Raw genomic sequence first — 16,948 nt, forward strand, 5'->3', positions numbered from 1 at the left:
ACTCTAATCCTAGTATGAGGCTTGACTTGACTTGACTTAAGTAGATTAGAAATCAAGATATATTTTTTTGGATCGAACATTGATAACAAGCTTGAGATACAAAAACTTGGGAGTTCGACCAAGCAGTGCTCTAACAAAGTTCATCAGAGTATTAGGCCAAGTTTAGGTGAGTTCCAAGTCTGAAATCATACCTCCCAGCTCACCAACCAAGTAAGACCGTGGGGCGAGTTAAATACTTGACTATGTACTAATTATTGCTCTAATAGGAAAAATAACGGAATTTTTTTCGGACAGGTTTAAAAAAGGAAAAATATTAGAGGCTTATGTTGTATTTTTATTGAAAGGAAACAATATCCGTCTAAGAATTTGATGCAAATCAAAGCCTCTGCATTTACTTCCTCACCACTCTAATAATTCAAACTCTTCCAGAAGATCAATGCAAATTATACAAATAAAAAGAAGTTGGTCGTACATTAGAGAACGAAGGTGAAGACCATCCCTCAAACTAACACCTTCCTTGTTTGGACTAGACTTGGATCCAAGATTGACCAGCTTGACCCAAGTCGAATATCAGATCATTAATTTGTGTTATTTTTTACTCGCTTTTCCGTCGACTAATTTGAGGTGTGAATAAGCTCATTATCTGATTCAAAAATATTTGTGTGAACTATGTTTTTTTTTTTGTACCCGATTCTCTTTATATAAGACCAGATTTTAAAGAAAGTTAATAATCCTACTATTTAATAAATTTGGAGTCAGATATAATAATTCGGATTTAGATATGAGGGAGGATCCATGGACACTCTTAGATGGACACTATCACACATGATTTTGCACCATTTTCTCTGCATAATCCAAGTGACAATGAATTTAAATATAATATTTTGATGACACATACCTCTTATAATACTCTACATTCCTACCAAAAATGACTGCAATTCGAGATACCAAACCTCATCGTTTACCGATCTCAATTTCCACCGACAACTTTTAACGGCTGATATTCAAAGAGGTAGATGGTGATGTTGTACATCTCGAATTATGCTCATATTGAGTACGAATGTAGAATCTTATAAGAGGAACGTACCATCTAAATATCAGATTCAACTTAATTGTCGTTCAGGTTTTGTAAAGAAAATGACACAAATCATGTGTGATAGTGTCCATGTAAGAGTATCCATGGATCCTCCCTCTTTAGATATAATGAACCATAGTCATACGAGCCAGAAAGAGATAAACAACCGGCAAATCTTTTTAATACTGGGTCTTCTCTTACTAAAACTAAGGAATGTTCTTGTGAGTTATGGACACTAGGCCCAATACCAAGTAATAAGCAATTATTTCAAATCCAAATTAATCGTATTCGGGCAACTTTATAACTTTTATTGATGGGCTTATAATATGAAACTTGAATGATTTTTTTGGATCATGGTTTTTTTTGGGGGACCATGGTCTTATTAGGCCACCGTCCCTTTAGTTATAAGGGGTGTCCTAGAACATTGAAATGACTAACCTACCCTTAATCTAAATTAATTTAAAACCAACACAATAACCACCTCTCTCTATATATATATATAACCACCATCTCCTCTCACCACCACCTCCCACCACCGATTACCACCACCACCACCGCCTACCACCACCACCACCGCCTACCACCGCCGATTACCACCACCACCAACCACTGATTACCACCACCGCCGATTACCACCACCACCACCTCCAATTATCACCACCAACAACCACCGATTACCACCACCACCTCCGATTACCACCATCACCACTATATATATAGCTTAATTTAAAACATTAACAAAGATATTCTCACAAACCCATTACTTGTCATTCGTTTTTGGTTGAATAAATGAGAACTAATCATCAAAATGAGTTGAAGATGGAAGTTTCAGAGAGGTTTAATGGAGCTTTTTTTCCAGTAAAAAGTTCGGTTATCACAAATTATTATTTTTTTTACCGAACTCAAAGTTCGGTTGATTCGCAAAAAATTACTTTTAACCGAACTCCTTGTATTAGAACAATACAAGTCCATAAGTTCGGTTCGTTTGCAAAATTATTAAGTTTTCTTTGTAACCGAACTCTACCTATAAGCGCAGTTCGGTTGATTCGCAAAATATGTTGAAGTTGGCGAACCAATCGAACTTCTAACACTAGGTTACTTTTAACCTGAAGTTCGGTTGGGAACTTGGTTGCGTTGAAGTTTGCAAACCAACCGAACAAACAAGATGTACTCAAATAAATTGTCAAGTTCAAAGTTCGGTTACCTACCATTTTATCCTAGGTAACCGAACATTGCAATGTACGACCAAAACCTCCATTAACGAGCGAGTTCGGTAACATGCGTGTTTGGAAAATGTAACCGAACTACATTTTCAGGTGTGTTCGGTTACATGTTCTTGACATATAGTAACCGAACTACACTTTCAGATGTGTTCGGTTACATGTTGTTGACATATGGTTAACCGAACTGGCCCAAATTTACATAAAAAATTTCATTTTTTTGAAAGTTTGGAGCAATTCAACCAACATTATCTAAGTTTGAAGCATACCTGGGTACCCAAATACCCTTCCTCCAGTTGTGGTTGGTAAAATCCATCGTTTTTGATGTTTTCCTTCTTCATCTTCTCTAACTTTACTCTCTCATAATTCTACTTCTTTAAAAAAAAACTCATCTGATTTTTTAATCTCACTAATTATTTTTAACTTAATCATCTCACTAATCATTACACTAACTATTATTAACACTAGCTAATCATCACCCAAAATTAATCAAGAGGGTAATTTAGGTATTAATATAAATATGTAGACAAGGGGTGACCTATATTTACTTCTAATGTCTTTACCCAAAATAAAATCATGGTCCCCCAAGAAAAATCATGGTCCCAAAAAATCGTTCTAAAACTTGCGCAGTGTTGGGCTTCATTTCATTTTTCAAGGATACATGCGCCATTTTGTTAAAAGGTCGACAAATATTTAGTCAACTTGCTGAAAAATGCACGTGGATATGGTCGTGCCTCGCGTGGGTGCGTGGTTCATATAAATTGCGAGTCTGCTAGGACCACCATAAGGTGAATATCTGGCTCAGCAGAGAAGCATGCCTATCACAAAAAGCATTCCAACCCAAAAAAAAAAAAAAAAATATTGAAAGAAAAAAAAACTTTGAAGACGCAAATTAAAAGTTGGTAAAAAGAGACTGATTGGAAATGTAGGCAGCTATTTAAATATGCAGAGACCACAAGTTGAACTTACCAGAATTCGAATTGTAAACTGAGATAATAAATCATTAGCCAGCCATGAAAAGTATTGTGGAGAATGATCAGAGCAACATGAAAGGAGGAGTACTAGTATCCAGTAATAGTCATGAACACCACCATCACCAAGAAGAAGATAACAAGAAGAAGAAGAAAATGAAACTAGTGATTCTAATAGTGAATTGCATATTCTTATCGGTAGCACAAATAACAGGTCCATTGCTGCTAAGGGTTTACTACTTACATGGTGGTCAAAGAAAATGGTTATCAAGTTGGTTGCAAACTGTAGCTTTTCCATTTCTTCTCATACCTATCTCCGTTTCATGGTTTAAATCGAAATCAAAATCTCATGATTCTCGATCAATATCAGCAATTGATGTAAACCCGACGACTGACCGGAAGCTAAGATTTGGTGGTTTCAGTCCTAAACTTTTCATATCATGTATTTTCTTGGGGATTATAGTTGGTTTAGACAGTTTTCTATATGCTTATGGTGTAAGCTATCTCCCTGTTTCAACTTCTTCACTGTTGATGTCTACTCAACTAGCTTTTACTGCTGCATTTGCTCTACTTCTTGTTAGGCAGAAGTTTACTCCGTATTCGATTAATTCGGTTGTGTTGTTAACTCTTGGTGCTGTTGTTTTGGCTTTCCATACTAATGGTGATAAACCTATTGGTGTCTCGAAGGATCAATACTTCTTGGGGTTCTTTGTAACTCTTGGTGCAGCTGCACTATTTGGGTTTATGTTGCCTTTTATCGAGTTAGTGTACAGGAAAGCATGCGAAGCTGTAACATATGATCTGGTGATGCGGATGCAGTTTATAATTTCAATGGTTGCAACAGTTTTTTGCACCATTGCCATGTTAATCAACAAGGACTTTCAGGTGAAAATCGTCTCATTTATAGAACATTTTCTTAACTAGAACAGTTTAATTATCGAGTTAATTAAACATATCTGACTTAATTTGTTTTTGATTTTTTGTGCATTTTTTAGGCTATTAGCAGAGAAGCAAAGGGTTTTGAACTTGGAGAAACAAAGTATTACATAGTATTAATATTTACAGCCGTATCGATGCAATGTGCCGTAGTGGGAACTTTGGGTGTAATACATTGTGCATCATCTTTATTCAGTGGAGTTCTTATGACACTACTCCTTCCAATTCAACAAATCTGTGCAATATTTTTCTTTAATGAGAAATTCAGTGCAGAAAAAGGAATGTCATTAGGTCTATCTATATGGGGTTTTGCTTCTTATTTCTATGGCGAATATAAGCAAACAAAAAAGAAGACGAATCAGCACAAGGCAGTACCGATTAACAGCCAAGAAATCCCTGATGAAGTTTGAAAATTCTTGTTCCTGGGAGAAACTTACTATATGTAATTCCCTCCTGCGATAACAAGTTTGGCTTCTTTGTAGTTTCAATATTGAATCGGATGGTCAATTAAGTCAACGTGAAGTCACTTACATGAACATTGTACAATTTTGCAATTCCCGATCGATCTCTAAATTTATACCAAAAACTTGGTTGCGAAAAAACCTAAATCCCCCTATATCAAATTACTGCAAGTTTAGCTTGAGAAGGGAGGTCTTCGTCCCGCTCTAACTCCGAACTCTGCTTCTTCAGATGAAATCCCATAATATAACATTCCTTCCATCCTCTTTTATGCAGACTTTGAAATACTTAAGCTTTTGGCCATATTTAATTTCTTGTTTCCTCGGCTTCTCCTGCAAACGCCTGAAATGGATTTTGCACCTGTCACATCATGTTGAAGGTTAAACCAAGATAGTGTGAACACAGTGTTTCATATACGGAGGACACTAGTTTTGAAACTAGTTTATAGTGTGAACACGATTTTTTTTATATACGGTGCCAGTTTTAGGAAACTGGTTTATAGCGTCAACACGGTTTTTTCTTATATACAGAAGGTGTCTGTTTTAGGAAACTTTATTACGGAGGAGTTTGTTTGGCTTACAAATTTGTTTAGAGTTTTGAGTTTCTAGAAGAATTCTATGTTTAGAATTTGAGTTATATTAGGAAAGTGTTTTCGTAATCGTTAAGTCCGTTAAACAATATATATAAGATGTTGAGCCATGAGTTTGAATTACATCAATAGAGAGAATTATTTGAGTTACGTTTTATGTTCATTAAATCTTTGATATCAGATTTTCTACACGTCATTCAAAGCAATACCAGTACCGGATTTATAATTTGAAACCTTCTCTTGCTTAATCTTTTAAAAATTATTTAGCTAACATGAAAAAATTAAGAATGGATTGGGAGGAACACAGCAAAGAGCTAGCTAGGAAAAGGGGCCTCAGGACACTTAATTTTCCTTAACTAACGGATGCCCCATGCAGGTCGTGTTTTGCCATTTTGATTAAAGAGAAAAAGACCTGCTGAAAGTATTCAAAAGAAAAGTGGAACTTGAAGAATTAAAATGACATTAATTTATTAAATTTCCAAGGAAATAAATTTATTATATTCTCATTCTCAGTTTGATGGCATTGTCCCTTAAGAACCTAATTCGCAGTACTCCGCAGCAGCGAATGAGAGTGAACCATCCTTCACATTATACAAAATTCATTTATTAGTTTGTTGCATGGCTCCTAAAATGAAAGCTGGCCTATTTGTATTCGTTGGAAAAATTCCCAAACAAATATTTCCAGTTAATGTTACCATAAAATTAGCTTTATGATACGTAATAACATAATCAGCTTGTTGAAAATGAAATATTATGGAAGGATAGTTAGTAATATCAAATCTTCTCCGGGGACGGAAACAAAGAGTAAAATTGTATTGGGAACCGATATATTCAACTCCGAGTTCCTTAAAATGCGCCTTCACCAAATCTGCAATTCTATCAAAATGATCTTTATACATCACGGATATTGGAGTACCAGAATCTATGATTGTACCGCCTTCTCTTCTAATGTTAAGCTTGAAAGTGCCTCTAGGAAATCCGACATTTTTGTTACCTACACTAATATCTTCCAGATTTAAGTAATATGACCAAGTCTTGTAATCAGGCACAACAATGGGAGTTGTATGTACTTTTTGACCTGCACCTCCAATCGTCGCATCTGCGCCAAACCTTAAGTATGTATCTGATCCCTCAATATTAAAATTAAACGTCTCGAAGCAATAGGCAAATTGACCTTCTCCAGCAACACCTAATTGATTTATAAAAGACCATTCTCCTGGTCCTAAACCGAGTATTCCTGCAATAAGATCAGGTTTGCCAAATATATGATTCCGACCGATGAAGTTTTCGAAATTATCTTGACGAAAACCACAACCCATTAGTAATTTAATACTTTCAAGGCCGCCAGTGTTGGATCCTTGAGTGAACATTTCTTCAGTAACAATACCAGATGTAACACATCCAGACGCATAGGATGATATGTAAGTGCATTGTCCATCAACATTGCACTTATCTCCCTTGCAAAGCGGATGCCTATTACAAGGGATAGGACGATACATGGTTGACGAACTCCAAGGATAAAGTGGCATATCTAGATTGAAAGTTTTAGTGGCATTTTCGTATTGAAGCCACGTTCGATCACTAGCTGTATCAATGATCAAATAATAATTCATGTATGGTTTTCGTTTACCAGGAAACGTACCTAAACCAACCACCGCAACATAAAACCTGCTTGTTTTATACTCTACAGATAAACGTGCAACATCAGGCTTCATCGAGCGTGTTGAATTGCTCTTGAATAATATTTGTGACTCGATATAACGTGCTTGATATTTGGATTGTTCAACGAGTCTCTGAAGCCTCTCTTCTCGAGTTAAATGGCCACCTGAATATAAAGGTGATTCTTTGGAGTCTCTATGAATCATCATTATTGTAAACCCCTTCTTTGGATTCACCGAGATGATTGAGCTTTACAGTAGTAAAATATGTGTAATTGTCAGAAGAAAATTGAAAATGGTTCCCCTTATATTTGAGCTAAAACGAATTTTGATGGACACAACTATGTAAAGTTGTGAATTAGAATTTATAGTACCCTAGTGAGAAAAATCTTAACGCAACGTTCTTTATATTTTGGACGACAGTTTCGAAGTTAAAGATAATTAATATTTAATGCTCTTATGCATAAATGGTTCAAGAAGTGCCAGTTGGACTAACAGATAAAGTATCAATATATAAAGATTTACTAGGAAAGCATATCATTCGGATCTTTGGATATCAAGCTTACTAAAAAAACACATCTATCAGATCTTCGAAATTAATTACCTACGGGTCAATTAATTATAATCGCAGCTTTACGTGAAAATTTCAAATGAATACGAACATTAAAGGAAGCAGATTTTGAAATTTAAATTTTCTGATTTAGTTTTTTATTTACTTTTTCCACCATCAGATACAAGTGGATGGATGATCAAGATCAAGATTAAGATGAGATTTTCAAAAACAAAGGATTGATTTCAACCATCCATCCACTTACATCTAGTAGTGGAGAAATTAAATAAAATATTAAGTTAAGAAATAAATAAGGGATCCATTCCAAATATTAAATGTCATTTATTTGAGAAAATTATGCACAGTTTATTATAGAACAACCACTACAAGTAATCAAGACCCAAAGTATTCACATTACAACGCCTGCAAACCCATTGCGATTCACTGGGGATTCTAATATTCTATACTCTTTGACCCAAGATTTCATCAGCCAATCGCTGTAGTGCCAACTTCAATGTCTCGAAACCCTAAATGATATGTATTTACAGTTATAAACTCACCTTCTAGGCAATTTTCTTATTTTTAGTTGTCTAATGAACCCTGCGTGAAGGTCAACATTCTCTCGATCAAGATTCTGGAGGAAGAGTATGTCAAAGAAGTCGAGAATTTTGGCAACAACCACATAGGTCGTGTGGTGTTTACAAAGGGTTTTGGTCTATATAGTGATGCTGGTCTTAGGAATAAACTCAATATTATTTGTCCTTCCAGCTTGACTTGGAAAATTCTCTCAGGAAAAGTGTTTCCATTGTTTCAATTTTTTGTCGACATGCTTAAGATTAGTATTCTTAGTTGGATGCACTTCCAACAAGTGTATCATGATTTTAATCCTAGCTTTTCAACTTCAATATTCTATTGCTCAAATTTAAATTAGAATTTATGGTGTAAGCAAAGAATACGAGAGGATGAAAACTTCACTATTCTATTGCGCAAGTTTGAATTAGACTTTATGGCGTAATCCAAGAATACCATTGGAAGAAAACTCTTTTTCAGGTTACTTCAGTTGTAGATGACGATACAATCAGCAAAACCTTTTACTTCGAAATGTCCAGGGTGAGATTGATTCCATGCTTCCTTTGCATGACAGAGTGTTGGTAGCATAATAGGTTGGAATCCATTTTAATTTGATTTCGAGAAAATGCCTATATTAGAAAGTATGTGTTTGTCAAGTCAACATTAGTTGACTTGACTTGTCTTGTGTTTTCTGTATTGTAAGTGTGTGGAATACTTGTGTAATCATTGCCTCATATTTAAGGAATATGACTCTGTGTGTAAGAATCATCGTTTCTATGAATAACATTACAAATTTTTTCATGGTATCAGAGTTTTCTACTCAAAATGATTATATTGGTTATATTTTTCCTTCTTTACCTATTGAAGTTCCTTCTCTTCATGATATATCTTCTACTACTACTATGGTCACTACTTCTCAGAAAGGTGTTTTAAAACCAAAGCAATTTCCAAATCATGTTTCTTATTTTTCTGTCAAGTATCCAATTTCTTCTGCATATGCATCTTTGTTAACTACACTTTCTGAACCCAAAACTTTTAAGCAAGCAATGAATAATCCTAAGTGGAACGTGTCAATGAAAGAGGAATATGTAGCTTTGAGAGATAATGACACTTTGGAATATGTAGCTCTAGAACCTCATATGAATATTTTGGGATCTGAATGGGTGTACAAGATAAAACATAAGATAGATGGTACAATTGATAGGTTTATACTACACCATTTTTGCGCATTAGCAACCAAATTTAGCAACGGCTCTTACGCAGTTGCGAATTCGCAACTAAATTCGCAGCAACTCAATAATTAGCAACGACTTGCTGCAGTTGCCAAATTTGCAACTGCAATGAGCAGTTGCGAATTTTTTCTTGGGTGAAAATTTAATATCTTGGTCTTCTAAAAAGCATCCAACTGTTTCCAAATCTTTAGCTGAGGCTAAATATAAGTGTATCTCTGTTGCTTCTGCGAACTGAAGTGGCTTGTAGATTTACTGTGTGAGTTACATGTTTCAGTTGCTACTCCAACATTACTTTATTGGGATAATACAAGTGCTCTATCCTTAGCTTCTAATCATGTTTTTCATGCAAGGACAAAGCACATAGAGATTCAGTATCATACCATTATAGAAATGATGGATCAGGGGTTTCTACAACTTCAATACATTACTAGTGAAGAGAAAATTGATGATATGTTCACCAAGGGGATTTGCTTTCCTACATTCTACGGGTTGTTGCAGTCTTTCATGGATACAAAGTTGAAGGATATTTATTTTCACAGTCTCAAAGATGAAGTTACTTAGATTTTTTACTTTTTAATTGTTCTGTTTTTGAAACTGTTATTGTGCCTGTATCAGTTTGAGATGGTGTATTAGACAGTATGTTTCTGTCAAGTCAACAATAGTTGACTTGACTTGTCTTGTGTTTTCTGTATTATAAGTGTGTGGAAAACTTGTGTAATCCTTGCCTCATATTTAAGGCATAATCATCGTTTCTATCAATAACATTACAAGATTTCTCAGCCTACATTTATCGTTCGACTGCAGCAAGGTTATTAACATGGTAATGGAGAGTGTAAACGTAAATTTTTGTCTAGGGTGCTACCTAAAATTACCATCATAACAAGAGTAAAGGGAAACGAAAAGCTTGGCGACAAGCAAGTAATAAGGGGAAAGAAAATAAAACACACAACAATACGTGCCAAATATTATTGATGGTTATAAAAACGGCTGTAATGTTTTACATCCGAAAACAAATAAACTAATTGCTCTTAACACTACGAAAGGTAGATTTTTCGTTGAGGAAAAGGGTGTGATTTATTAGATCGAAAAGTGAAAGTTAGCATGCGTATGTGGTAGGACTCGAAATGATCCTAAAAATTCTAACTGCAAGTGCACAGTGTCGGCAAGCAACACAGGGCAAGCACAGGTCAGTTCCACAGGGACAAGGGGGTGCAAGTGCTATTTTTCTTATTGTAACAAATTTCTAACTGATTACACTAACCAGGGCAGATTACTAATCATGAGACTTTAAACAAGAACAACAAAAGTGACAGTTGAAGCAAGTTCAACACTGACAGTTGAAGCAACATCAACTGACAGTGAGGCAAGATGAATAATGGACAGTGAGTGTGTGAAACAAGTAAAGATTGTGATGTTAAGACACCACAGTGAGCATGAGGGGAAACAAACAGTGAGCAGTTACAAAACAGAAGCATTTACTTGACACTAAACAGAAGCATTTACAAAACAGTGAGCATTGAAGATGGAGTGAGATTGTTGTGTTGAAGTAAAACAATAAGTAAAATGCAAATATGATAGGAGCTAAAACTTACTAAAACAGAACATGGGAGAGAAACTGTGGATGGGAATGAAGAACAGTGGGGAATGAGTGAGAGCTAGGGGATTGAATTCACTCTAACTTCTACTATGTATTCTCCTATAGACATGTTAAACACAACTATGGTATTCTTTCCAAAGTACTAACTGTGTTTCTAAGGTACAATTAGTCAAAAGACATATGAATTCAGCTTAAGTTGCAGCTTATCAACAGCTCATGAACCTAACTACAAAGTATACTTGGCATACATTGTGAAAGTGATCTGTCACTAAACTTGTTTAACCTTCTAAAGCAATATGATCAATGTACTACACAATAAGAAATTAGGGATTCATCAAGTCCCTAGCATGATGGATTAGAACATGACAAACATTACACTAAACCTAAACACTACAGGACATGAAAGCTAAACAGAAATTAAACATTAAGCTAACAGTGAATTTATAAAACTAAGAGCATTAGACTAACAAAACATCAAACAATTAAACACTAAAACATCAAACACTACACAGTGAACAAGAACCCTAATTATGAAATTGGATTAAAATTGAAATTTGAAATTAAAATTAAATCTAAAATAAACCCTAATGGATGGTTACTTGGATGACCCAAGAACAGTTTTTTACATCCCTAACACTTCCCTTTTATAGTTTACAAAAAATCCCCAAATTTAAGAAACCCTAAATTTGAAATTAGGGTTTTTTCGATTTTCAAAATCACTCACCAAATATCCTTGTTTGTTGTTCATTGTCCTTCTTGTCGATGACCCATGCTTTCTTCTGCTCCTCTGCTACGAATTCAGTTCCCATCAACCTAGTTCTCTCATGTCAAAACCCTAACAGTGGGTAGGGTTAATGAAATGGGTGAAATAGGATGATGGGTTTTGTTGTCGGTTGATGGAGATGGTGGTGTTGTCGGGTGTTTGTGGTGGTGGTGGAACTCGAGGTCTGGTGGTGGCAGGGTAGAGCAGGTGGTGGTGGTTCTGGAAATGGTCGGGTGGAGAAGATGAGATCGATGTTTTGGGAAGAAGGGAGTGTTTGGGTGGTAGTATAGGGTTTGGTGCTAGGGTGTGAAGCGGGAGCATCTGGTTCGATGTTTTGCGAGCTGATCCGTGGGATGTGACGATGGTAGGTAGATCCAACGATGAGATGGGAGGCTGTGGGTAGCGACCGTCGGATGGAGGAATGCAACGAAAAGGACGGCCCAAGATGGAGATGGGCGTTGCGATGTAAAGCGGGAGCTTAGGAGTTTGATGTGCGATGATGGAGCGACCGTAGGATGCTGAAATGCTTCGATCTGACGGCTGAAATCCGATACGGGCTTGGATAGTGGAAATGGGTTTGAGAAAGGGCTTTGAGCCTTGGGTATGCCAAGCCCATATCTTCTTTAAGAACAATTCTTCCTTCTTGAGCCCATTCCTAGCTTTTTGGTCTTGTGCACACCATTCTTCGCGGCTTCCTTGCGTAACTCCTCCCGGCTTTTCACTACTTTTCTGCTCTATTCCGCTCCGCAATTCATCCAGACTTTATTTATTACCTAAAAATGCAAAATTAAGTAAGAAAAATATTTATTCTTGAAAACAATGAAAATACAGAATATGGGATAAAATGTAGAATTATTGCACAACATATGAGTTAAATGCCAACAAAAAGGGATAAATATATACAATATTTGGCACTCATCAAATACCCCCAAACCTGAATTTTACTTGTCCTCAAGTAAATACAAACTAAGGAAATCCTACCTATACCACTGCCGCTGGTCTCTCGAATGCATTTAGCGTATGCACTAAGCCTTTTAAACCACTAAGTGTCCCTAGTGGACGAGTTGAAGTCTCGTGAAGGTTTACCAGAGGTGTGCCTACAAAACCTAAGGACAAAATATGAGCTCAGATTCCATCAAATGTGACATGTGCAAAACAGTTAAGCTCACAGCAAAATGGAGATGTCAACCTAGCTATCGAAGGCACAATCCTAGCACTGATAACAAAAAAAGACATGTGATAAGAGTGTAAAATGTATCTACACATGTGTAAAGAAAGATCTGAAGTTATGACTACTAATCACCAAGAGATAGTTTCTCAGGCTAAGAACTGAGGTCGAAATCTAGCTAGCTGTCCGGACTTTACGAGAATTGTGAATGAGTTGGAGGTATTTCACAATTGCTCGCGTTGTACATCAATGGCATACACCCTCCTTGCTTACAACACAAAAACACAAAAGATGACTATTTACATGACTCTTATTTACATTGACTATTCTCTTTTTATTTTTGGAACAAGAGATGATGGAATTGATAAATACTTGATTTTTTTGGTATTTTTCTGATATTTTTTTTTTTTTGAATATATACATCGATTTTTTTTTTTTTTTTTTTTTTTTTTTTTTTTTTTTTTTTGAACAAGGAAACACTTTTGATACAAATACAAAAGGAAACAAAAGATTACATGACACTTTGCAAGAGGTAGCCCTTTTTGATGCACCCAGTTAAATTCGATGGTTGTCTTTCTTAATGTAACCTCCACCTTCTATCCCAACCAACCAAAGAACAAGCTAGTCAAGTTTCGTTCAGTATTCTAAAGTGATTGGCAGTCGTAACTTCCTATCAAACACCTTGAAGATCGAGGCCATACATGTATTGGTAGATCGTGCGCGTGCAAATTTCTTATCACTATGTGAATTGTGCTAGAATCAGGGTGCCTAAATATCTAGACTAAGACTCCTAATAAAAATACATATTTGCACAAGAGTCAACATTTCAAGGTAAATGAGCTCCATTTTTTATGATTTTTCATTTTTTAATTTTTTTGAATTTTGATTTTTTTTAATAATTTTTTTTGGAATTTTTCAATTTTTTCAAAAAGAAGAAGGAGTTCGTTTTTAATTATAGCATATTATCGTGGCATCTACTCTATACCCCCAAACCTAAACTAAACATTGTCCTCAATGTTTCAAAATATGGAAAGAATTAAAATGCAACATATGGAAAGGGACATGCTGAGTAGAGTAAAAGGAGAGAGAATACCCGATTTCGGCGAAAGCAGAATTAAAACTCCGTTATTCAAGGCAAAAATCCAACATATTTCAGCCGAGATCATATTGGATTAGCAAAATATATACAAAAGGAACAAAAGGGTTTTTAAGAAATTTTATCTACTGGATTATATACAAAAAATTCACCATACACTAACAATCTAAAGAGTTGAGGATCAACCCAAAAGAAAAAGTGTAGCGGTTTCAACAATTTCACACAATAATAATATGATAGAAACGCAAGTGAAACTGTGAAACAAAATGAGCTACCCCCAAACCTGGATTTTACAGAAGATATAATTTTGAAAACAAAATCGCGCAGTTTCGGGGGTTCATCATGCAAAAGGTCTAGCTCGAAATGAACTGTGCTAGGGACGGGCAAACATGCTAATTCCAACTGTGGTTCCTCAAATGTATTATATTTAGAAGCAAAATAGTCCAAAAGGACTTGGGAGGCACACAGTTCCAATCCTAGATTAGGAATTTTCAGAAAAATCGGTTTGACAATATGGGTACAAACCAAATCTAGGTTGGGTGGAAGGCCATCAGATTGTGACTTAGGTAGAAGAATAGGCATATCATTATCAATCAAATCAAAATCTCCTAACTCATCTACACATGTCACATCATGCTCACAATCATCAATCAAATTGGCAAGTTCACACTCAGAATCATCAACCTCATCAACAAATTTATTCTCATGCATCGGCAAATCAGGAGAAATATCACAATGTGACCTAGGTAGAGAATCAGACACATCAAATATATTTTCATGCATATTAGTGTCTACAGAAGATTCAACTATTCCTATGTCATGCTCATCTTCACAGAATAATTGTACGAATCCCATGTCAATATCAAAATCATATGAATTACAATGAGTATTAGAAAAAACAACATTCATGAAGGTCGAGGGCGAGAAGCCATATGTTATTGAACCAACAGGTTCCACAATATTTTCATGTTCTTCTAACACATCATCATAATCATCATAATCATCATCATGGTAGCATGCATATTGGTCCGCATTAACAGTGGTGGTGTCATTAGTCGATTCATGTTCCTCTAAATTAGGTTCATATTCAACATTATTTACATGAATGGGGCTAGACACTTCATTAGGGACAACATACATTTCCTCATGAATTTCCTCCTTTTGTCGGTGAAGCAAAATCTGATCTAAATGTGCATGAATTCGTGCTGTAGATCTATCATAGTCTTGCTTACAGAGTCTTAAAGCTTCTGTGGTGGAGTCTAAATTCATGGGAGTACAAAATTCTTCATGTTCAAATTGTGGTGAATGGTACATGTGTGCATGGTCATTAGGGTTTTCAAAATATTGATCGCAACCCTCAAAGGATTGATTATGGTCCCAATGACTACCATTCTCACAATTCATGGGCATTTCATACATTGGATTTCCTCTAGATGGCCTAAAATTATGCAAAATATGACAATGCTCAACAGGGTGGTCTAAACTACCACATGCGGGACATGCATAGATTTCAGGTTGCCTAAGAAAATTAGATGTGAAAGATTCCTCATGTGATTGCATTTCTAAAGCTGTGATTCGAGCTTCTATTTGATCCATAAGTGATGATTGGGTGAGTGAGGCACTAGCAAAATGTTCATTTTCACGTTGCGATAAATGATGCATGTACGAATAGTCATTAGGGTTCATGTATTGCGGCTCGGGACTTTGAAAATGTCCATAATAATTCCTATGACTATTGACATCATGGTCTATGGGAGGTTCATAACGTGAAGTTTGTCCATAAGCAAGTTCTCTAAGAGTTTTATTTCCATCTCCAGGAGCAGACCAAAATCCAGACATGATTGGCTCAAAAGCTAAGTAACTATGTTTACAAAGCTCAGAATTTGGTTTTTAAAGGGTTTGGATTTTTGGGAAAAATTTGGTTTTGGTGGGAGACATTTTTTTTTGGCAAGTTTGGTTTTAATGGGATATTTTAGAAAAAATTTGGTTGTCAAAATGGGAGCAAGTAAAATTTGGTTTTTGAATGGGAGAAAAGTTTTGATTTTTGAAATTAGGAGCAAAATTTTTTTTTTTTTTTTTTTTTTTTTTTTTAAACTTAGCCTAGCATAAATTATCACACCCCACAAAAGAAAATAAAAACAACAATAAATAATTACAAGCCCATAAAAGAAAGAAAAAGAAGAAAAAGAAAAATTATTACAAGCCCAAAATAAAAAATAAAGAAAAACAAAAATTATTACAAGCCCACAAATTAAAAATGGAAGCCCACAGGTTGGGTTCTCTTAATGGGTTTAGGCTTACTTGCTTAAGCACAGCCCAGCTGCTCAGTTAGGTTGCAAAAGCCCAGTTGGGCTTTGGATCATCCTAAGCTTTGGCTTTTCTGAGGCCCAGTTGGGCTTTGGTTCACCTCTGCAGCTTACAGCCCAGTTGGGCTTTGGTTCACTTCCTTCACCTTCTGCAGCTTACAGCCCAGTTGGGCTTTGGTTCAGCAAAGCTGCAAGTGCACAGGGTCAGTTGGCCTGGCACCAGGTGCAGCAGCTTTGGTTCAGCAACAGGTGCAACAGCTCACAGGGTTCTTGGCCTGGCACCAGCAGGAGCACCACAGCAGCACAAGAGCATCAGCAGCAGCAACAGCAACAGCAGGTGGTTCAGTTCAGGGCTTGCAGCAAGGCAGGGCAGCAGCAACAGATTTTCAACAGCACCACAACACCACAGCAGATTTCAGGCAGCAGCAGCAGTTCAGTGGCAGACTTAGCAACAACTCAACAGGAGTTACTGATGAGTGCCAAATATTGTATATATTTATCCCTTTTTGTTGGCATTTTAACTCATCTTTTGTGCATTAATTCTACATTTTATCCCATATTCTGTATTTTCATTGTTTTCAAGAATAAATATTTTTATTAATTAATTTTGCATTTTTAGGTAATAAATAAAGTTCGGATGAGTCGCGGAGCGAAAAGAGCAGAAAAGTAGTGAAAAGCCGGGAGAAATCACGCAAGGAAGCCGCGAAGAATGGTGCGCACAACCTCATTTTCTACACACAAAAACGCCTCCGTTCTCA

The 16,948-nt window shown here is 36.0% G+C and overlaps 2 protein-coding genes across 2 annotated transcripts; one reads left to right on the top strand and one right to left on the bottom strand.

Moving 5' to 3' along the window:
- The first annotated feature begins 3,101 nt into the window (after positions 1–3,101).
- Positions 3,102–4,930, top strand: LOC113311539 (purine permease 1-like). The gene is made up of 2 exons (XM_026560370.1): positions 3,102–4,151; positions 4,262–4,930. Exons 1-2 carry the CDS (start codon positions 3,309–3,311, stop codon positions 4,610–4,612), a joined length of 1,194 nt encoding a protein of 397 aa, XP_026416155.1. The 5' UTR covers positions 3,102–3,308; the 3' UTR covers positions 4,613–4,930.
- Positions 4,931–5,849: 919 nt separating this feature from the next.
- LOC113357321 (aspartic proteinase nepenthesin-2-like) lies at positions 5,850–7,118 on the bottom strand. Its single transcript, XM_026600694.1, has one exon. The coding sequence runs from the start codon at positions 7,116–7,118 to the stop codon at positions 5,850–5,852; it is 1,269 nt and encodes a 422-aa protein (XP_026456479.1).
- Between the last annotated feature and the right edge of the window lie 9,830 nt (positions 7,119–16,948).

Source organism: Papaver somniferum, chromosome 1 (assembly GCF_003573695.1).
Source record: "Papaver somniferum cultivar HN1 chromosome 1, ASM357369v1, whole genome shotgun sequence".
Taxonomy (NCBI): domain Eukaryota; kingdom Viridiplantae; phylum Streptophyta; class Magnoliopsida; order Ranunculales; family Papaveraceae; genus Papaver; species Papaver somniferum.

Excerpts from the sequence above, each read along its gene's own strand:
- LOC113311539 (XM_026560370.1), top strand. The coding sequence starts at position 3,309 with ATGAAAAGTATTGTGGAGAATGATCAGAGCAACATGAAAGGAGGAGTA. Across the intron at positions 4,152-4,261 it reads TAATCAACAAGGACTTTCAG|GCTATTAGCAGAGAAGCAAA; the intron begins GTGAAAATCGTC and ends TGCATTTTTTAG.
- LOC113357321 (XM_026600694.1), bottom strand. The coding sequence starts at position 7,118 with ATGATGATTCATAGAGACTCCAAAGAATCACCTTTATATTCAGGTGGC.